This window comes from Silurus meridionalis, chromosome 4 (genome assembly GCF_014805685.1).
Source record: "Silurus meridionalis isolate SWU-2019-XX chromosome 4, ASM1480568v1, whole genome shotgun sequence".
Classification (NCBI taxonomy): domain Eukaryota; kingdom Metazoa; phylum Chordata; class Actinopteri; order Siluriformes; family Siluridae; genus Silurus; species Silurus meridionalis.
Genome location: NC_060887.1, coordinates 8332347 through 8353937, shown reverse-complemented (window position 1 = coordinate 8353937; position 21591 = coordinate 8332347). Strand labels below are relative to the sequence as shown.

The window sequence follows — 21591 nt, the reverse complement described above, 5'->3', positions numbered from 1 at the left end:
AATTATGTAACTGGTGATACCTTAAAAGTTTTTCAGGTAAAATGTGCTCAACTTGCATCATTTTGAGCAGATATTATTTACACCATTACTTAATCTATCTGGTAACAATTTATTTCACTTCTAATATTTTCTAAAATCATGTAGTTTGGACATTCTATTAACCCCTAAAACACTTAAAACCAATATTTCTCTATCTTGTAACAAAAATTTCAATATAGTTTTTTGATAAATCATATACTATAAACTGACATCTCAAACATTTTAAAACCTTTATAAACCTTACAGTATTGTGCAATTTACATTTGTTCTATCCATCATACCAAATATCATATCTGAAGATGCCGTAAAATATACTCAGTAACTGAGCAGAGATGCAGAGGAAAAGCATGCAGCAGGTGAAAACAAGTTTGCTTGTTTTTGTATGTTGCTACAGTAAATGCAACTCCCCAGTGATAGCAGACAATTTGTTTTAAATGCATTTATTTATCAGTATTGACCAAGTGTGAGAAACTTAGATGCAGGCAATGCAGTCAAATATGCATTAAATATTATTTATTTGTTAGATTGTTATTTTTTAGACAATATTTGATAAATTTTTTCTTTTTTTTTGTCAAAATACATCAATTATGTAATTAAATTTACAATGAAATGGGTTGTAAATGTTTTATCACTGGGAAGCTCTAGGTTTAAGTATATAAATATGCATTTATGTTTTGATATATGCATATCTAAAAATCAGGAAACAGTGACATCAGTAAACAGAAAACAGTTGACTACATGGCAAAGAATTTCCTTGGTTTATTAAGAATGCCAGACAGAAGATATGTGAGAATCTTTGGTACAGAGAAGGTCAAATATGAAATCAGTGAGATTTTTTAGTACAGAGAAGGTCAAATAGAAAAGCAGTGACAATCTTTGCTACAGATTTCTACCACAATACAGTAAGCAGAATGAAAATGGCAACAAGCTTTTTTTTTTTTTGCAGTGCAGCCCTCAGGCACAGGTAGCAGACTGGAACAAGCAGCTAGTGGGAGAGCTAAAAGATGCCATGTCCATTACCTTCTTATCTTTGAGGGACAGTAAGGCCCCAGATCTTAGCTCTTTGATCTGTGGCTCTACCAAACCTTTGAGCTTTATGTCCTTAACCAAACACTTCTGGAAAACCTGAGAGGGGGAGAATATATGTAGGGGTTTAGGTCCTGGTTTTTAAACTGCAGTATCCATGAAGTTACTGAGCACTTCGAACTTTGAGGATGGATTTGGACCGTAATTAATATAAAGAGGCTGCTCCAATGGCTTAGGAGCAAAGTTTGCATGAACAGTTCTGCATTTAAGCTTGCGTCACTGAAGAGTATGCCACAACAATGATGCAGCTGTAATAAAAGGACATTTGGTGCCACCCAGATGAGGATGGGTTTCCTTTTGAGTCTGGTTTCTCTCAAGTTTTTTTTCCTCATACCATCTCAGGGAGTACTGTGTTGTGCATTGCTAATGTTATTCTAATCTCAGCCTAGTAGGTGGTGTCACTAACATCAAAACATTCATGCATACAGACTCGTGAGCAAATAATAATTGAAACAACTGAAACAACTTGCTTGCTATTTTCAGAGATCTGTGAAGGGAACTTTAAAAAAATGCCAGAACTCATTCATGTGTTTTTGCCATCAAACTAATTAATTTTAAAAGTACATCGACAAATACATAGAAAGGACATGGCATGTTTAGACTGATTTTTTTTCTGTGAAGAATAGATACCAATCATTACAGTAAACCAAGAAAAAAAGCACTGCACAGACACAAGCAAAACTACCATGGCACCAACATTACAGCTTAAAAATGTGCCATTAAATATTCCATCTATAGAGTGTGTGTGTAAAGTTCAAAATTAATAAAAATGTCATCGCTGGCTGTGAAAATACAATACAAAGTTTTCAGAACAGCATCACAACTTTCTGCATATGGGGCTTTGTAGTTTGTAGCTGGCACTTGGTGCTTGTGCTAATCTATTTCAGATGCCAAAAGAAGAGATGGTACCAGAATGAGCGATATTCTGCTAAAGACCTGGGGTCCAGGTATTCTCATGGAGGTTACTTGGTCATGTTCCACCTACCTTAACACTGCAGGCCAAGTACACTTTCTTATTGTATTGGTATTTCCTAATCTCTTTCCTAGTCTCTTTCAGCAGAATAATGCTCTCTGCCACACTGTAAATTTGCTCAGGAATGGTTTGAGGACCATGACATTTCTCCAGATATGCATCTGTGTGATGTGTTTAACGAACACACACAAATATGCTTACTCTACACATCCTAGGTATGCCTTCCCTTTGCTTTCAAAAGTAAATTTCAAAATTTTTTGTTGAATTAATTTACCTTTGTGTTGTCATGGCAACTGTTTTACAGTGCTTTAAATTGTTTATAATGGCTTTATATCCCTTCCCAGATAAAGTTCAAAGCAAATGTATTTCTTTGTTTGCCATTGTGTTAAACATACTTTACAAAAGGAACGTGATACAGAACGTCCCTCATATCATTAAAGTAAGTTTGCACTGCAACACAAATTGCTACAAATCTTAATGCTGGCTGACACATACAACGGTGTCTGAATAACATTATAGTTTTCTGCATATGGCATTATGTGTGTGTGTGTGTGTGTGTGTGTGTGTGTGTGTGTGTGTGTGTGTGTGTGTGTGTGTGAGAGAGAGAGTGTATACATATATACCAGTGGTGGGCCGTCAAGTCTTCTCTGCTGTCCTAAACACTATCAGAAGCACTGACCTACATTTGCAACCTAAATACTAATATTTGTTCCATAAAATAGTTTTAATTTATTCCCAACAGTTTATTTTCTTTATTTCGTAGCGTTTCTCTTGGCTACACTGCTTCCAGTACGTGTATGTGCATGTTAGATTTTTTGTCCACTCCGATCTCAGCCTCTATGTGCTGCCATGTCGGTCTAATCTGCCCAGGGCCTTCAAATTCAGTAGTGCTGGCCTTTTTATCTTAGAGAATATTAGCAATGAGTCTGTTTCTTTAACCAATCATTTTTTTTCAAATTTGCCTCACAGGGCCAGCCAGCTGGCCCAGAATAGCGCCAAGATTTTTTCCGTCCTCTGATTGGTTGGTCAGAGGAAAACCGTTATAGCCAAGTTCGACTAGAAAAAACGTCTATAGCACTCCGCACACATTAATACATCTGATTTAGACTTTTTATGCCTACAGAGGAAGAGGAGTTAATTTTTAAAAATAAATTTTGAAGAAAAGCTAGACATCGTGAGAAGAGGTCGGCCAACCCCGAAGCTAGCTAGCTTGTGTCAGGTTTTGTTCGCTATTTCCAGACCAGTGCCTACGAGAGGTGCCACTGGCTTATAGCCTCTGAGGAGTGGTGCACATTATGAGTATGCATCTCTGTTTATGTCATGTTATTAGACGCGGTTTTCTAGTCGAACTTGGCTATAATAGTTTCCCTATGACTAACCAATCAGAGGACAGAAAAAATCCTGACGCTATAATATTGATTTTGAACTGCTCCAAATGATGTACGAGGCACAGTTGCGGTTGTAGTGTAGAGTTTTGAAATCTTAACTGAGTTTCTTGCTTTAGTAAAATGGTATTCACCCTCCATACGTGAAATGTCTCTCTCTCTGTAATTCCACACGTTGTTATATTGCGTTTTTGTATAGTTTTGATGGTTTCTTTAATTGTGATGTGATATTGGTGGTATTTAGAGGTGGATTAAGTCTGGTAAGTCCCCACTGAAGTCCCAGGTAGTCCTAACCCAAATGCACAGCCCTCAACTAATATACACACTATAAATACTGTATGATGCTTGACAGGCTCATCATGCTTTGCTGAAGACAACCTGTCCAAGAGCATAAATTAGTGGAACCTTGTCCTGTGACTGATGAGACTAAGATAAACTTGTTTGGCTCAGATGGTGTCCAGCATGTGTGGCGACGCGCTGCTGAGGAATACCAAGAAAATAGTTTATTTCCTACAGTCAAGCATGGTGGTGGTAGCATCATGCTGAGCCATAAAATGATTTTTTATATCTTCAGACCTGAACCCTATTGAGCACCTGTGGGGCTTGAGGATGCCCTATAGGTGTACTAACATCCAGCAGCTCCTTGATGTACTAACATCCAGCAGCTCCGTGATGTCATTATGGAGGACTAATAGAGGATCTCAGCAACATCCTGTGCAGCTATGCAGAATTCCATGCCAGGGAGGATTAAGGAAGTGCTGGATAACACAAAATATTTACACTTTGGACGCAGTTTTGACATGTTTATTTAGGGTGTACTCACTTTTGCCAGCTATTTTGACATTAATGGCTGTATGTTAAGTTATTTTCAGGGGACAGTAAAGTGTGTATTAACTATTTGTAGATTATTGTGCATTTTCCAACAAAAACAGCTTTTACTCTATGAGGCATAGACTGTACAAAACATTCGCAGTGCAAATTGTGTGGTGTGGCCTCAATGTATTTGACTTTTTTGTCAAGCACAGTGGTGTCCAATGTTCTCTGCAAAGTTCTGGTGTGGAGGCAGGCTTTATTTGAAATGTAATTAAAACCTGGTCCTAGGCAGAGAAGACTGACAGCATTGGTTTAGCAGTGTGTGTTTTGACTCCTTTGTATCAGAGCTATCACTAAAGATTTCAGCTGTAAAAGCTCTTCCTTGGGATCAGACCAGATGGAAAAATCTTCACTCCCCACCCACATCAATAAGTCTTTGGTGGCAATGACACTGCAGGTTAAAATGTTGTCTTCTTAAACCACTTTTGGTAGGTATAAAATTCATATATCTCCCACCTGCAGTTCTGCCATGATCTTCTCCCCATCATCCTCCTCTTCCAGAATGGCAGGAGCTGTAACAGGAAGAGGAGTGCCAAGCTTGGGCATCACCTCTGGAGAGCCCTTTGGTTTGTTCTGAGGTGTCTGCACTGGAGTCTCAAATTCACCCTCCTATTGAGTAAAACAATATTCTTTAATTAACCATTTTGTCAATTTAAGAGTGCAACACAAAGCCAAAAAATGTTAATGCTGGCTGTGTCAAGCTTTCTGCGTATGGGGCTTTGTAGTTTATAACATTTACATTTACGGCATTTAGCAGATGTAAATGAAAATGTTTATAATGGGTCAGAGTGCTTGTGCTGACAATTGTCAACTGCCAAAAGTACCAGAATGGACGATATTCTGCTGAAGACCTGGGGTCTGAGTATTCTCGTGGCTGTTACTTGGTCACGTTCCACCTACCGTAACACTGCAGTGATGTCTGTTTCTGTCTATGTATACATGCATAAGTGCCAACAAATGACACATAAGTCAGATGTAAAGCCTTGTATAGTTTAAATCACAATGTATTCAAAATGCTTTTTTTTTTTTTCCCCCTTTTCTCACTGGTGTGACTTATGTGTACGTAAAGAGAAACATGAACATGTCTAATGCTACTCTTATCACACCAATCTATTAATAGAATCTTATTAATGAGTCAAACACTGATTGATATCTTTCAAAATGATCATAAGCACTACTGCTTGATCAACTACTTAAAAATATTGTGCAAATAAAGCCACGGGTGTTGCGGCAAGCTGAACTGTATGTTCATGATAAGTGAATACTTCCGAACGACAATCAAATCAAGTTCAAAACTACACTGATTGGTGATTTGCTGCGCGTTTGACCAGTTACATTTTTATCCACTTATAAATAAAAAGGAACAACTGATTTTGCAGAAGACATTTTACTTATGTAGTGTAATATGTAGTGAAGTAAAAGTCTTCCTAAATGGAAATATTTCAGCAAAGTGCAAAAGACTGCTTAAGTAGTGCAAAAGACTGCTTAAGTACTGTAACTACTGCATTTACTTTGTTACTGTCCACCACTGCATTTCCACAAATACAAGAAAATGTAGTTATAGAGGAACTCAAGGCTATGTTCTGTGGGAGTAATTGGTTCTATGCACTCTTTCATTGCAAACAGATATGCAAACATGCTCTCAAATCTATCGCCACTTTTTTCCTATCTTGGGATATCAAGATGAAGGTCAGGTCATCATGTATGATGCCTTTACAGTTCACAAATATTCTGACACCAGAATATAAACCAGGGCACACATGCACATAAACAAACAAAACCTGTGCAGATCCAGACTCCTTCTTGCAGGTGTATACGACCTCTCCTGAGCGGGTGGTGGCGACTCCCATGCTGTTGATGTAGTTCCTGCGTGGGGGAGGTGGAGGCGGAGATTTGTTGGCCTTCTCTGAGCTCTGACTTGTTTTGCTGGTTTTGTCCTGAGACTTTGCTTCTCTATCCGAACTTGTTTTTACTGACAGGTTGGGTTTTACAGGTTTACTCAACACTGCTGCTGCTTTAGGTGCCTTTTCAAGCTTGGGTTTTAGAGCTTTATCAGTTTTAGTAGACTTCTGAGAACTGGGCATGTCAGGCTGCTTGTCCTCTGCAACACAATCAATACAATCATAATTTAGTACAGGATGTAGGTACATTAAGGTTTAGGACTGTAGGAAAATGTAACCTCAAAAGCTGACAAAAAAAATGAATCATATATTCCAATGAGGAAAACCTAGATAAGAAACCAGATTTCCTTTTCATGAGATGAAAGTTGTGTTTAAGCCCGGGATTGACACGGGCAGCCTAAATGTAAAGAAACAGCCACATCATGCTTTACTGATGAGCTTGAACGCTTTGGAACATGAGCAGATGCTTTCTTTCCTAACACTTTGTTACCAGATATTTTTGTTTGACTCTCCTCTATGTTTCTTTGTTAATAGCCTTCCAATTCATGCTGCTGCTGATCTCTGCATGTTGTAACATGACCTATAATTCTGCGTTTAAAGTCATCTTCAAACGAAGAAATGTAATACCTTGGTTCCTGCCCTGGGGAGGTGGTTTATGTTACTGAAAAAAACAGGGTCACGTTTTGGGCTTTTCTTCACAGCTCTCACAGCATTTCTGTCTTTAAATGGTGGGGTTTTATTGTCCTAACTGTTCAATGTATTGTTGTCATGACATCAGTGGTTTCTTTCTTTTTCAGGACATTATAATTTGCTGTATAAGCTATGCCTGATGCTTCCAATGGCTTCAAAAGATTTCACACCTTTACTCAGCTTCAAAATTGCCATGGCTCAAACCGAGAGAAGCCCTTTAGAGCAATTAGTTTCTTAAATAATAACACTAACAGGGTTCATGCTTGCAAGAAGAAACAACTTTCATTCCAAAATGTCAATATATTTCTCATTATAAAAATTAATTTTAAATTTGAACATTTTAAACAAGGTGTCACAGAACATGATGTCTGACCTTTTACTGAGGGTGCAGAAGGCTTGGGTTGCTCCACTCGGTCCTCTGTAGCACAAGGTGGGGCTGCAGCAGGGCTTGGCATAATGCTATCCTCAACATCAACACTTGGTGTTCCTTTCAGCATATTGGCTTCTGCTTCCTGCAGCATCTTTTCAAACTCAAACCCATCATAATGATGCATATTTTGTCTCTTTTCTTCCCATTCTTTTTCAGCTGCCTGGACAGAGAAAGAGGGACAGACAAAAGACGAAACATTTAAAAAAATTTTTGGTTTGAAGCTCGTGAAACTGGGAAAACCCCCGGAAAAATCCATAAATTAGCCGCTTCATTGTTTAAGCAGCGGGTTTCAAAGCGTGGGGAAAAAGTAGCTTATAGTCCGGAAAATATGATAATTTTTTGTTGTATAATGCTTTAAATAATGGACAGTCACAAAGCATCTTCAAAGAAACAAAAACCTTTAGGCCTTTTTGTCTAAAATGTTAATTATATGACTATATTTTAGAATCCCCTAATGGCATTTGAATCTTCACCACAGGAAACAGTCAGTCACTCTTACCAACAAAAAGTACTTTTAAACTTTGACAACTTGTTAAGTTCTAAATATTTGCCCACAAACGGCTTTGTACAACAGACTGGACTGGATTGGATTTTTGCTTACATACTCCCGTTACTTACAATGAAATTTGCTGCTTATTGGACATACTCACTGCAATAGACGGGGCTCTGTTTTTGCCCTTGCTTTGACTGATAATCTCCTCAATAAATAGGCTCGAAGCTCCACTCATGGAAGATCCATTACAGCGAGCAGTGCTAAGAGCCACTTCACTGCTGCTGCTCAATGATGTTGTGAGTTCTGGCAGAGCTGAGCTGCATATCTCAACATGGCTTGTCTTGCTGATCGACTTTGTAGGCAACTCCGGAGTGAGTGAGAAAGAGCTGGTACAGGGCGGTAGCAAAGGCTGGGAGTTAGCAATCTCTGAACTCATAGAAAATTTTTGAGGCTCGAGCTGAGTGACTGTACTGTGGATATTATCAGGAGATGTTGGCTCTGTCTCATCCACAACATCAGAAGATTTCAGTAAACCCTCTGTGGCACACCTACAGAATCCACCAAAATAAAAAAATAAAAAAATAAAACACACACTATATCTCTTAACAATTAAACAAACCCTGTAGATAACATTACAACCACATCAAGTCCCCAATTAAAATGTTTTACTCTTCAAGATATTGAACTAATTGCATTAATTTCCTCATTAAAACTTGTGTACCAGATCTTTAACCTATACTGTATGTTTCTTCTAATGTATAATATATACAAAGCAAGATCCTTTTTTCCCTAACTTCTAAAAAAAAAAAAAAAAAAAATCAAAAAGTGATGAACTAAAAGAGTGTTGACCCCAATAGATTAAATGCTACATTCTAAGCTGCCTTAACTAAACATGGGTGCACACTAATTCTACCAGGTTAATAACATTGTTACACTTAAATTGATATTTCTTGCATTGCATTTTAATTGATTGCACATTCACAATCCAGGCTGTGAAATGATTATTGCAAACACAGTTTCCACAAAAATCTGCCATTTGATCAGGTCGGATATCCACAACCTTTTGGCCATATAGTGTATCTAATATCATTATATCAGATCCACAGTTTCACACAGACAAACACAAGTGTACCTTCTCAAAGTGCTCAGAGTTTCAGTGAGTGATTTGACTCTTCTCAGCATGCTGTCCAGTTTATGTGGTTCCTCTTTGAGAAACTTCACAGCTTCCACCTCCACTCGGAGCACAGCCCGCATTCGCCCTTGCAATGCTGGGAACTCTCCTGATTAATACATGTGTATGTAAAGCTTCAACATGTCATGCACAAACCTATTTTAATAGACTCTTTTTTATAGCCATTTATAGTCATTCCCACAAGAAATAGCAGGACAAATTCAGGTGTTAGCAATGACATTAATTTGGGTTTTATTCTATTCAGGTTTATGAGAGCCAGGTTCCTGCTATTGCTGAATACTAAATATTTCCAACTTTTGCCTATAGAAACTGCATACACATTTCCTTTTTTTTTGCTGATTGTACTAAAGAGACCGAGAAATAATATGTATGGCATTTCCCTTGCTGAAACAACAAATCTAATGTTTTTTGCACAGTACAGTATTTATTAAATATGTGTGGTTCAATTATGATACACCTATGAATTCATGAGTACAACTCATGACAGGAAATCATAGAGAGAGGAAATTGTTCAAAAATTACCTCCTGTTTCACAGGGTTATACATATAACCATCCTCATTACATTACGTTCTTTAGAAACCAAAACAGAGCTTTTTGTAATCAACACCAGTAGTAATTTTGGTGCACAGTGAGACATAGTGATATAGAAATGTACCTAATGGCCATGATTAAATATGGTGGGTGTGCTTTATTTTTTGGGGTAGTTTTTTTTTGCCAGAGGACCTAGACCATTTGTTAGGACATATTTCATCAAGGGTAAACCAAGAAATCATCAAAGAACCAAATTCATGAATTTTTAACCAGCCTGATTTTTACTTGTTACATCTCTCTCTTTTAGAGTATGCAATATTTTAGAAAGCCCTGAAGCATACTGTATCCTCATTTTCAAGAAATTGTACCTTTGAGTACTGCCAGACTTTCCCCAACCTTCCTCAGGCCCACTGCTCCTTCTTCTACTTCCTTCATTGTGATTGGTTTCAAAGCTGTGGCTGAGTTTGAGTCCCTTCTCACAGACTTGACATATTGCTCCAGATCCCTGCACACATGTTTATAACTGTGATTGTACAATATGAGTATGAAATTCTCAACACTGCACAGAGAAATACCTCACATCTAGAGAAATATCACCCCCTACATTTTTAAAATTTATTTTATTATTAAAATTCTAAAAAAAAAAAAAAAAAAAAAAAACTTTGGCAGGTATGCATCTAGGAATTCCTCTTTAAAGTGTACTTAAAGACGTAAAATCTTATAAGATTTAGATGAGTGTTGTTTACATAAAAAAAATAGAAGTAAATCCCAGGAGAACATTTTATGCATGAATTCAGTTGCATTGCTATACATTGATCACCCATGCCCTAGCAACATAATATGAGCCAAAAGAAAGTGCACAATAAGACAGACACAAACCCCCTAAAGAAACTCCAGCACTGACTTCATCAGATAAGATGAACAGAAAAGTTTCTTACAGGAAACAGCTTCCTATATTACAGCTAATGTATTTCATCAACCAATTGATTCTATGATATTTAAAAGACATAACTTTCTTTATATACGCTCTGCATCAACTGCAATGCATCTTTCATGTCACAAATGAAAATTTTACTCTGAGGAACATTTATCACTGTTGCACTGTCTACATAAACTTTGCTGCAGTATGATTTAGCATACATTTGAAGAACACTCTGATCATTTAGATTTAGCAGGTAGAAGACAATACTCAAGGAGTGAACTTAAAAATGGACTTAGCAAATGTTTTACACATGCAGATATTCAGAGTCAAATTGCAAAGTTGTTTTTATTCTGGAGGACATATAAAAGATATAAAAATAAAAGAGAGGGCGCTCACATTCAGGTTAATCGATATTTGCAAGCTTTTTTTTAGCTTCTGAACTTAAAACTTCACAGGACATCTGCATGCTGGTCAGTGCTCATGTATAAAAGCGAAGTTGTATACGTTTGCTCATGCAGATGAGTGTTCATGCTAAATTCCTCACTGGCCTGTGCATTCAAACAGGCATTGCAAAGCAGTTTTTCCCCATTAATTTCTGAGTGAGTCCAGGTAATTCTGTTCTGTGTGTTTCGGTCACACAAAAGAAATGTAAATCAATATCAAAATCTGGAAGTGTGGTGAAGCAATTTATTACAAGTTTGAATCCTTTCAACATGGCTTATCCATGACTTCTATAAGTTTATACATGTGCTGCACTTTAATCTTAGTGTGTTACACCTCTCTCATAATTAAACATTGGCTTATTCCTTTGTAAGGCCTGACATAGGAGATTAGAGCTAAAAGTGTCTTTATACCGTTTTTACATTTTTAAATAAAGAAAATGTACACAGGTTCCCCTGTCCCTCAAATCTATCCAATCAGTTATGGTATATGGTACTTGGTGTCATTGCTTTGCTTTTCAGTTTATTTTCTGCAATTTGTGTATAAAAGTTATCCAGAAACATGCACAAAAGAAAAAATTTTACATATAAAGAACCAATAGTAACAGGTATTTATAGTTTGAGTTGCACTGGCAGGAGGCCTATCGAAGATATATGAAATGTATGAATTGGGATTTGTATAATAAACTCAGTCAGAAGATAATATGAATGGCAAAGTTTGAAAGAGTATTAAGTGCTGTCTCCATTGTACAATGCTAAACTAGTGATTATAAGCATATATTATATGATACCTGCATCAGTCTTGTAGGATCAGTTCAAAGCTTAAAAAAATTATAAATAAATAAATAAATATGGACATCAACCATGTTTCAAACTGATTTCATTTAGGGGGTGGTAGCTCAGTGGTTAAGGCTCTGGGTTACTGATCGGAAGGTCGGGGTTCAAGTATCGCCAAGCTGCCACTCTAAGGCCCTTAATCCTGTGTTCTCGAGAGGTGTTGCATCATAGCTGTCCCTGCACTCTGACCCCAGCTTCCAAACAAGTTGGGGTATGCAAAGAAAATAATTTCACTGCACTGTAATGTATATGTGACAAAGGCTCTTCTTCTATATTCTGATTTGTTATAATTGAGGTAAAGGTATGTCAAGTAACTAACTTATATCATTAGTATCATCTTAAATCATACATTTCTGGAAGGCCATCTCTGATTAAAAATAAATAGTGACTGACTTCGCATTTGGTTATTTCCATATGAGATTAACTGTATACCAATTTCTATTGATTGAATTCAGCTCCACTTGATTATGTATTGTGATGTGTGCAGTCACCTTCCTTTCAGCATCACTGCAATTCACGTCATGTGACAAAACTTCCTAACTTCTATCCTATGTATCCTAATCCTAATTTGTCTACAGTTTTCCTTCTTTGAAAGCAGTGTACAGAGAACAGTGAACAGAACTCTGTGCCTCACCTTAACTGAGACAGAACTGTTTCTTCCATGCTGAGATATTTGTGTCTCTCTTCCTCCACCAGAGCTCGTTGCCTTTGTGCAGAATCCTCTTGTAGTCTCAACGCTTCAGCCAGCCTTGCACTGATCTCATGCTCCACCTTTTTAATCTGAGCACGCATACACTCCTGATTCTGCAACTGCAAAAGGCACACCCACACAGATACGGACACCATAACACAAATAGAACAGGTGCATGTTCCATACTGCATGTTAAGTCACACAGTTTCTGTGAACAAAATGACTGGCCCACTTATTTACTGTACCTGGAGTTGTCTTAGCTGTTGTAACTGAATGCGTAATCCAGAGACGTTCTTCCTGAAATGTAGGAGGTTCACCTCGAGAGGGATGGTACTAATAGAATGAGTTGTGACGAAGTTACTCTCTGGTGTAACTTTGGTTCCAAGCACTGGAGAAGAACCTCCTGATCAAACACAGATTTAAAAAACATCAGGGACCTTTTTGCAAGACACAAATAAACTATACATTTGTAGAAACTTGACTGTCATCTTAACGTGTCCTTGCTGAACATCACATTCCAAAGCTAGTCTTCACTTTTGCCTTTATAAAAGCCTCTATTGTTGTAAGAAGGCTTCTGGACTTGATTTTGTAATGTGTCTAAAGATTTGTGTTAATTAAGCCACAAGGGCTTTAGTGAGGTATTGAGCATGTTGAGCAAGATGGCCTGTTGCACAGTCAGCATCCCACATGTTCAGAGGCATTGAATTCAGAACTCTGTGCAGACCACCCAAATTATTTTACTAACCCTGACAAGCCATTTCTTTATGGACCTGAATTTTTGCACAAAGTCACTGTCATGCTGGAACAGATTTGTTCAGTTTCAGGAGGACTCGCATAGATGTGTGATAGTCAGCTATCCACATACTTCTGGCAAACATGGCATGTACGGCTGTTGTTTGCAGTGAAATGTTTGAGTAAGACCTTGATTAAATGACAGCTCTGTCGGTAGAAATGCCTTGCTGGTCATAGGAAAATTGCCACATTGGTAAAGTTTTTAGGAAGGATACAGTAACACATACAAATGATAATTGAAAACTGTAGTAAGAAGAAACAAATCTTAGCATTAACAAAACATCAAGCTACACAGTGGATGGACGGATCTTCTTCCATCATGAAATTTAATTGAAGCTTTTGGCCTGTTTCTGTTTTAATTCATGCACTGTGCTGCTTAGTGGATAGTGGACAATATATATATATTTTTTTTTAATTGTTGATCAGTCTAATTTATAATTATCTGATTATCTTCTGGTAAGATAAATGTTATCCAACAGGATTGTAACTGTATTTTTACAGCAAGTAATGATGATCACAATAAATGTTCATGGTTTGTACAATTTTTTAAATGTGGAAAAAAAGAGACTACACTGTATGGATTTAGAAGTAAAAAAATTGTTACTTGAAAGTATTGAACACCATTATGTCCTGATCACCTTGAAAATGCTGCTTTGCTGCTACCTAAAAAGCTAATATGCTATTGATTTGTTCCAAGTTATTCAAAGTATTTATTATTAAACCTCCAATACACTTATAGAAATACATCCAAAAATACATAATAGAATAAGAATGTGATTTTATCAAGGCTAAGTCTAAATCAATAAAACTATTATATTTATTTTGAATCAATATTAGAATTACATTGTACATATACAGTACATATTCACCATCCATCAAGCCTATCCACTTTCAACTTACAGTGTAAGAAATCAACTTAATTTAAATATTAAATAATGAAGCTACATAAAATAAAACAATTGTGTACAACTAAAACCAAATACACACACAGATTTTGTTAGAGAACTATAGTTTGAAAGGTATCAATTTATAAAAATTATATTAAAAAAATAAATAAATACAAAAGACGATGATCCCAAAAGAAGTGCTATATGCAAAGTCCAACATATTCTATATTGGACTCATCAGAAGAGATAAACTTTATAAGTCTCCAGCATGAAATTTCATAAGGCTCTCCAGTCTTGCATTAGGCCCAGCTTTGTGGATAGCCAGGACTATGGTTTTCCTGTAAAAAGCTTCTCCAGTCTGAGCTGTAGATTTCTCCACCTCAACCAGAGTTACACTTGAACTCTTGGCTGCTTCTCTTACTACTGCTCTTTTTACCATGGCCACTCACTTATTTTTGCTGTTGGATGGCATGTCAGTAACAGGTGTATTTATATAGAGATGCGCGACACTTTAAATGTTAATAGCAACTGATTATCATAAAACCTTTAAAATTTGCTATAGCAACAGTCTGAATACAATCTAATAACCTGAAAAATAGTGTAATGTGTAATGTAATGTAACAAGGACAGTATTATTGCATACCACTGTACCTATACAGACGCATGTGCATTAAATTGTTAAATATAATATACCTAAAACTGTGTTAAAAGTTGAAACAAATATTTGAACCTATTTGAACCCAATAGATTCATTATGAGTCATAATGTAGCAGCACATACTTGTGCGAGAGTGAAAGTGTAACTGTGTGAACAGGTTTATTTGGTAACTAACTCTGTGTCATGAAGCAAATGGGAGAACACACTACATTTTTGTATGAGATAATGGTTGGTTCTGCATTTTAATGTGCATCACTGTCACATACAGTTCACATTTAGCCAGACAAAGAATCTAACTAAAACAAGAATACAGGCAAGGTGAAAGAGGAAATTCAAAAACTAGAAAACCAGATCTAACCTGCTCTAGATGTGATGTAAATAGGTGATCCCGACTTCATGGATTGATCACTGAAATAACAGGAAATAAACAGCATATAACAAGCACAAAGACAAACAATACTGTAGCCATGATATACCAGTAAGTTACATTAGAACAAGCAAACTAGTTTAATGAGTTAGTGTGAGCAGCCAGGCCATGCTGACAGTTAGCAGTTATGCAACCTACTGATACTAGACTACACCTCTCAGATTGCCCTGCTTACCTGACATGCTCCCTGTCACTTCTTTTAATGCTGGAATCCATTAGTAATGCATGATGCACAAGGCCACTCAGACTGGCTATCTGCTCCTCCATAGCTCTCATTCTCTGTCTGCAGAGAGACAGCAAACACAGATGCACATGCTCACTGCTAACCGTGTGTGCGCACATGCATAACAGGTTACAACAGTAATAAAAAAGTATAGTAAGACAACTGCAAGATCAGCTGTAATGCAAGCATTACATTATTTAGTTACTATGTTGTTTCTCAACACTGGGCAAATTTACTGTGGCCTGAATCCCACTAAAGCATTTGTCTGGATCTGTTTGATTTACTTGATTCTATCAATCTTTTTCATATGAAACCATCCTATCTGATCATTACTTATATCATTGGTTAAAAGATATGTGCAGGATACTTTGTGTGTTAAAAGAGCCTGTGCACACCTCAGTATGAGTTCCAATGCTAATGAACTCTGGTACAGTGGTGCAATTTAAAATTTTACTGTATTTAATTTATTTGTCTATTTAATTTGTTTGTGCATGTGAAAATGTATATTGATTGTAATTGTATAACAATGACCTCACCACAATAGTAAGTCTATCATGGTACTAGGGATATCTTTTTAAAACAACGCAATGTATTGGTCCTGTACTCCCTAAAAGATAGGCCACAGATAATGAAATTGGGAAAACGAGCAGTTAAGCCCTTGTCATAAACAGTGGTGCTTCTCAGGGAGGTGTCCTCTCCACTTCCTTTGTGTTTTTTTTGTTTTTTTTTTTACATGAACACCAATGGCTGCATCACCAGATTTAAATCCAGATTTTCCCCTCTTCAGAATGATGGGTTCATCAGGGTAAGAAGATCGGCAAATGAATAGTGCCTAGTGCTTATAATAAAGCCTTCAAGTCTGTGAGGCAAGTGTTATGATCTGGGGTTGCAGCAGTTCGTCAGGTCTTGGTTCAGCAACATTATATGCCCAAAAAGAGGACACAACATTTATAAACAATTGTTGCAACAGGGCACTGCACAATATTCTGCTGAAAGGGGTCACTGCTGTTATGGAATATCACTGACGAAGTATTCCTAGTCTGCAGCTTTACAGTAGGTTCTGTTCAGAAATTTGTAACATGTGAAAATAACATCAATATGAATCCCAGCAGACAAGGTTTTTCACCAGAACATCGAGCAGAGAATCATATTGCTTCCGCCAGTCTTTCATAGTGCATGATAAGTGAGCAACACAAAGCTTTCCAAATGAGGAAAAATAAACCAGGTACCACCACTTCATGTCACCTTCTTCTACTGATTAATGACCCAGTTCTGAAGCTCATGTTACTATCACTTGATAGCAGTTCTCTGGTTACCTTCATTGGACCACTTTAGTAGATACTAAACACTGCATACCAGGAATACCCACACAAGAACTGCCACATGGAGATGCTCTGACCCAGTCATCTAGCAATCACAATTTACACCTTATAAAAGCTGTTCAGATCATTACAACACATTAACTTAGAAAACTTACTGTGTGCTATAGCATTACATTTTCTTTTTACAGTGTGGCCCTGATTTTAACCACAATGCATACCTTTGGGGTGAAATAGAATCACACACCTCTCACCCCAACCTCTTTGCCCTAGACCTCCCTCAGCCAACACTCCCTGACCGTATGCTTACATCAATAAAGGCATTATTCAGAATGTTTTAAAAGTCTTCCAAGAAGAATAGAAAGTTATACAGAAAGGAGTTAACCAAATCTGGATTATCCAATTATCCAAAAAAACTTCTGGCCATCTAGTGTATCATAGTATTGCTGACAATTGTTGTGTATAGACTCAAATGCCTTAAAAATGTAAAAGTTTTAAACAGCATTAAATTCTATCAATTTTGGCTATAACTTTAATATTGAAAATTCAAACTATTCAAAATGGTTTTTTTACAATTTCTAAATAAAAAGGGCCTTAACACTTCATTAGACTGATTACAAGACAGATCAATATAATTTTCAGTGAACCAGTATAAACAGCCAATTACCCTCTGCAGTTTGTGGTGAAATAATATATTGAGTTAGAGCATTCATTCAGGGTTAGCATGCATTTGCATGATGATGTTAAGGAGATATTTGGTTATATCTTCACAGGTGCTTTCTCCCCAAAGCACACTTACTGTGTTGGAGGTTCACTGGGCGGTGCCAAAGGACCATGACCATGATCAGAGGTTACTGGAGACCCCAGTGCATTCTTGCCCTTATCAACAGTAGGCCCTTCCTTTCTCAACGATTGTCTCACTGGTGAAGATCTTTCAAGACCCAGAGTTCCTTGAGACTGGCTTGCCTGGATGTCAATTATTCTCATCTCACCCATTCTGTGTGGTGATGGGGGTGGAGTTTTCCAGCTTTTCTGACGAAACACTGAGTGGTGCTCTGTCGGCTCCATAGTCATTGCAGGAACACCATAAGCACGGAGAGAACCACGATGGTAGCCTTGGTCCAGTGTTTCTGAGAGTGGAGCATGATGATGTATCAGAAAGGTATCGTTGTACATTCCCTCTCCACCCCTCCCCATGCTTTTAGCAGAGACATCTTCATCTGGCTTGACATCACGCCGTTCAAGGATGGCACTGGAGCATGGTGAAGCTGAGCGTGTGGGTGTGGCCAGTGGGTGGCCTGGTCTCTCACGAGGCATGGTGGCTCCTCCTCCAGATGAGCGGGGGCCAAAAGGGATCCGTGAAGGCAAAGACGTTATTGAATGGGGACTAGAGGGCATAGACGGACTGTTACTTGTCTGACGCATCAGAGGAGCATCTCGACTTGTGTACATCACCTCCCTGTTCATCTGTGGGAATACAAAAAATTGTATATTTAAAACATGACATGAAATACTACTTTCCCATGTAACACAAGTATATAGAATAGTCTCAATCTTGTGCAGGGTATAACTCTCATGATATCTTTAGCATAGATTCATCCAAAATAATACCTCAATGCTTTTCATTGCTCATGAAAACATTAATAATGATCTTGTACAAAGTAAAAGTCAAAAAGTCAAAAGCCAAGGGGAGCTAGTGATTGTGGGGGTAATAAAGGAGTCCAACAATAACTGGTTCAGGCATGTAGCTTTGGTTTTCAAGACAGATAGTTTGTGAGCTCTGTGTGGACTTTTGAAAATGTCAGTGAGTATCTAAAACTGATGATGAACCCAGTGACTCACATCCAACACTGAATTTGACAAATGTATATTGGCAACACCAATTCATACACCTTCATTTTATATTGTCACTAGCCCTGACAACATTAGTGATCCATTGACAAAGTCCTCTGTCCACAAGCTGCCTATACTTCACCCTATTTATATAATATTATTCATAGCAACAAGCCAGTACATTCAGTGTCTGAGTGCTATCTTAGGAATGCTGAAGCAGGCTTACAACAAACTCAAAGAAGTCGTGATTGGACAGGTAGAAGTACAATATCTGGCTTCCACTTGGGACATTTACCAAACTGATAAAACAACAGTAAATGGGCAAGCCTCAATGCCAAGTACCTGTTCCTGGGCTGGGACTCATTATTTCCAGTATTTTCTTAATTATTCAGATGTCCACTTACAGAGGTCACTAATTAAGGCCAGCAATCAGCCAGGACTGCAATGAATGGACATTCGGATGAGGATGGTTTCCCTTTAAAGTCTGGTTTCTCTCAAGGTTTCTTCCTCATACCATCTAAGGGAGTTTTTCCTTGCCACAGTTGCCACTGGTTCACACATCAGGGATAAAGAATTATAAAGAACTACCTTATATGAAATAAACTTAATGCTTTATCTGTATAAAGCTGATCTGAGACAATGTCAATTGTAAAAAGAGCTCTGCAAAAAAATGTAATTAAATCACAGTTAAACAGGTAACAAACACACATACTTCCTCCCTCACAGATGATGAATTATGAATAACTATGAATAGTCTGCAGCACTTAGTGTTATTTTTCTACATACTGAAGTCAAATGAGTCCTGTCTTATGAGGATTTGGTGCTGCTAACACTGGTGCGCCACTCACAAACCAAACGTTTATTAAACAGGACAAACACCCACTAGAGATTCTGTAGCCAGAAATATTTAAAACACATACTAGAAGTACACCAAGACTCTAAGGAATGCCTACAGAGCAAAATAGGGGCCTACTAATAATTAAAATAAAAAGCTATCAAATGCCACGCTGACATAAAAAAAAACTTCCTCAATCATAAAGCCCTGAGCTCGTCTCTAAAACAAGAATATAAAAATCAGAATACCCGAGCACAGTGGCCAACCCTAAGCCATAATTCAGACCAGACTCAGTGAGCACAACGTAGCCATAGAGACAGGAGGACAAAAGAAGATCCTATTTTGTGTGCCCTCACTGAACGCAAAATGAAGTAGAAAGAGGACTGCACCAAACAAAACCTTATAACATACCCTACTTATAGACAAATTAGGGAAACATCTTCCCTACTTCACATCCCATTGAAAAGATTTTCATCTAATGCCAATCAAAACAAACTTCTGCACTCTCTAATCTCTTAGCAACTTAGCAAGTTTGTTTGTTAACCTCGCCAAGTGAAGTCTGTGAAGAGGAAATTAACCAGTGCAACGAGACCCATCAAGCACAAAATAACATCATACTGTAAACCTGCAGAAAATGCTGAAAAACTTTTGGATAATAAAACAAACAATTTTATTTTATTTTTTTTAAACCTTCTTATTACTATTATTAAATTAAACCTTTTGTAAACTGTAAATACTGCATGAGAGAGAGAGAGAGAGAGAGAGAGAGAGAGAGAGAGAGAGAGAGAGAAAACAAGAAAGACTGGGATGAATCCTGGGCAGGAAAATTACATAAATAATGCTCCTTCAGACTGGCACAGGCAGCAGACACAAAGAACCCATGCTGACACTACCACCTTTAGAAAACCACTTTAGTGTGAGTCTATAGTTTCCCTCCTGTTACCTCAGCAATGAGGACCAACAGGAATAACCATGTCAGCAGTGAAAGTGGCAAAAGGTCTTAAGAAGTGAAAATGAAACAAGCTGGAATGCAGCTCGGCCTGTCTGTGTTCTTGCAAGAAATGCTCCTTGTACTGGATTATCTAAGTATTCTTTCCCATTTAAACAAATCCAGGTAATGTTGATGAAAATCTTAGACATATGATAGATAATACTGTTTAGTCAAGTATTGGGCTTTTTAATATTTACCAAATAATTTAAAATATATATTAAATCTGAGTGATGTGAGTGAAACTTCATGTAATGATGCACCTGGAAATAATGTTAAACGCATTGTCACAGAAAAGGGGTACCATGACACGGTCACTTCTTTTAACACAATCATAAAGACATGTGCTTAAATGTAAATAAAAAGGCAGAACCTTTTATACTTCACATCCATTTATCCATTTACCAACCAAATACAAAAACAAACTGAAACTCTTTTTGATCTGCAGCTTTTTCCCTGACATTCTTTGAAAGGTCAAACAGTCAATTACTCATTGTGCTACTCTCGTTTCTAACAATCAAGGCTTTTTACAGCACTGAGTCAGATGCCCAACCAAAACCACACCCAGCACAGGTGAGGCCCATGTCTCTTTTCACTTTAGTTCTAACAAAGCAGAGCACAAACTCAACTACACTTAGCAAATCATTAACAATAACTTGTTTAAATGCCCAATATTACTTGATGTGAGTACCAAAGTTCCTTTTAACATTTGTATTTTTATCCAAATATATTTTTACCCACATAATAATGTAATAAGTGCATTTAGTTTAGTTAGTCACATACACACACACGCTTTCAATTGGTGAAATTTTTCTATTTTAGGTGTCTACTTCATTGATAATCACAATGAAATATCTATTTTAAAATAAATTGTACAATTGCATTTTTTTCCTAGACAAATGTCGAGGCTCATTGGGAAGTTTACAGCAAAGTAAAGGAGGGGACAGGAGTTGAACATTTAGCATCTTTTTAAAACCAGTGTATGTTATCCTTTTTTTTTTTTTTTTTTATAAAATCTTGTGGAAATACGTCAGAAAAACCTCAAAAATAAAGGTGACCTGGATTAAAGGTACATAAATTTGTCCTAGGGGACAGAGGGTAATACTTTAACCTGAGAAAAAGCTGGGTGTGTCAAACAAAGTAATA

The 21591-nt window shown here is 37.3% G+C and overlaps 1 protein-coding gene across 15 annotated transcripts in view; it reads right to left on the bottom strand.

The window, feature by feature from the left end:
* The window catches only part of si:ch211-285f17.1 (sickle tail protein), a 76321-nt gene that overhangs the window by 6756 nt on the left and 47974 nt on the right, over positions 1-21591 (bottom strand). For 11 of the 15 annotated variants that reach the window (XM_046848628.1, XM_046848625.1, XM_046848640.1 and 8 more), the window contains 12 exons: positions 17589-18256; positions 15423-15530; positions 15179-15228; positions 12730-12887; positions 12428-12603; positions 9963-10099; positions 9003-9150; positions 8028-8418; positions 7321-7537; positions 6138-6457; positions 4813-4965; positions 1060-1164 (listed from right to left, as the gene is read on the bottom strand). In XM_046848628.1, the coding sequence (XP_046704584.1) occupies positions 1060-1164; positions 4813-4965; positions 6138-6457; positions 7321-7537; positions 8028-8418; positions 9003-9150; positions 9963-10099; positions 12428-12603; positions 12730-12887; positions 15179-15228; positions 15423-15530; positions 17589-18256 (2631 nt within the window). The remainder of the gene's footprint in view (positions 1-1059; positions 1165-4812; positions 4966-6137; positions 6458-7320; positions 7538-8027; positions 8419-9002; positions 9151-9962; positions 10100-12427; positions 12604-12729; positions 12888-15178; positions 15229-15422; positions 15531-17588; positions 18257-21591) is intronic. The other 4 variants (XM_046848630.1, XM_046848633.1, XM_046848627.1 and 1 more) reach the window with 3 other exon arrangements.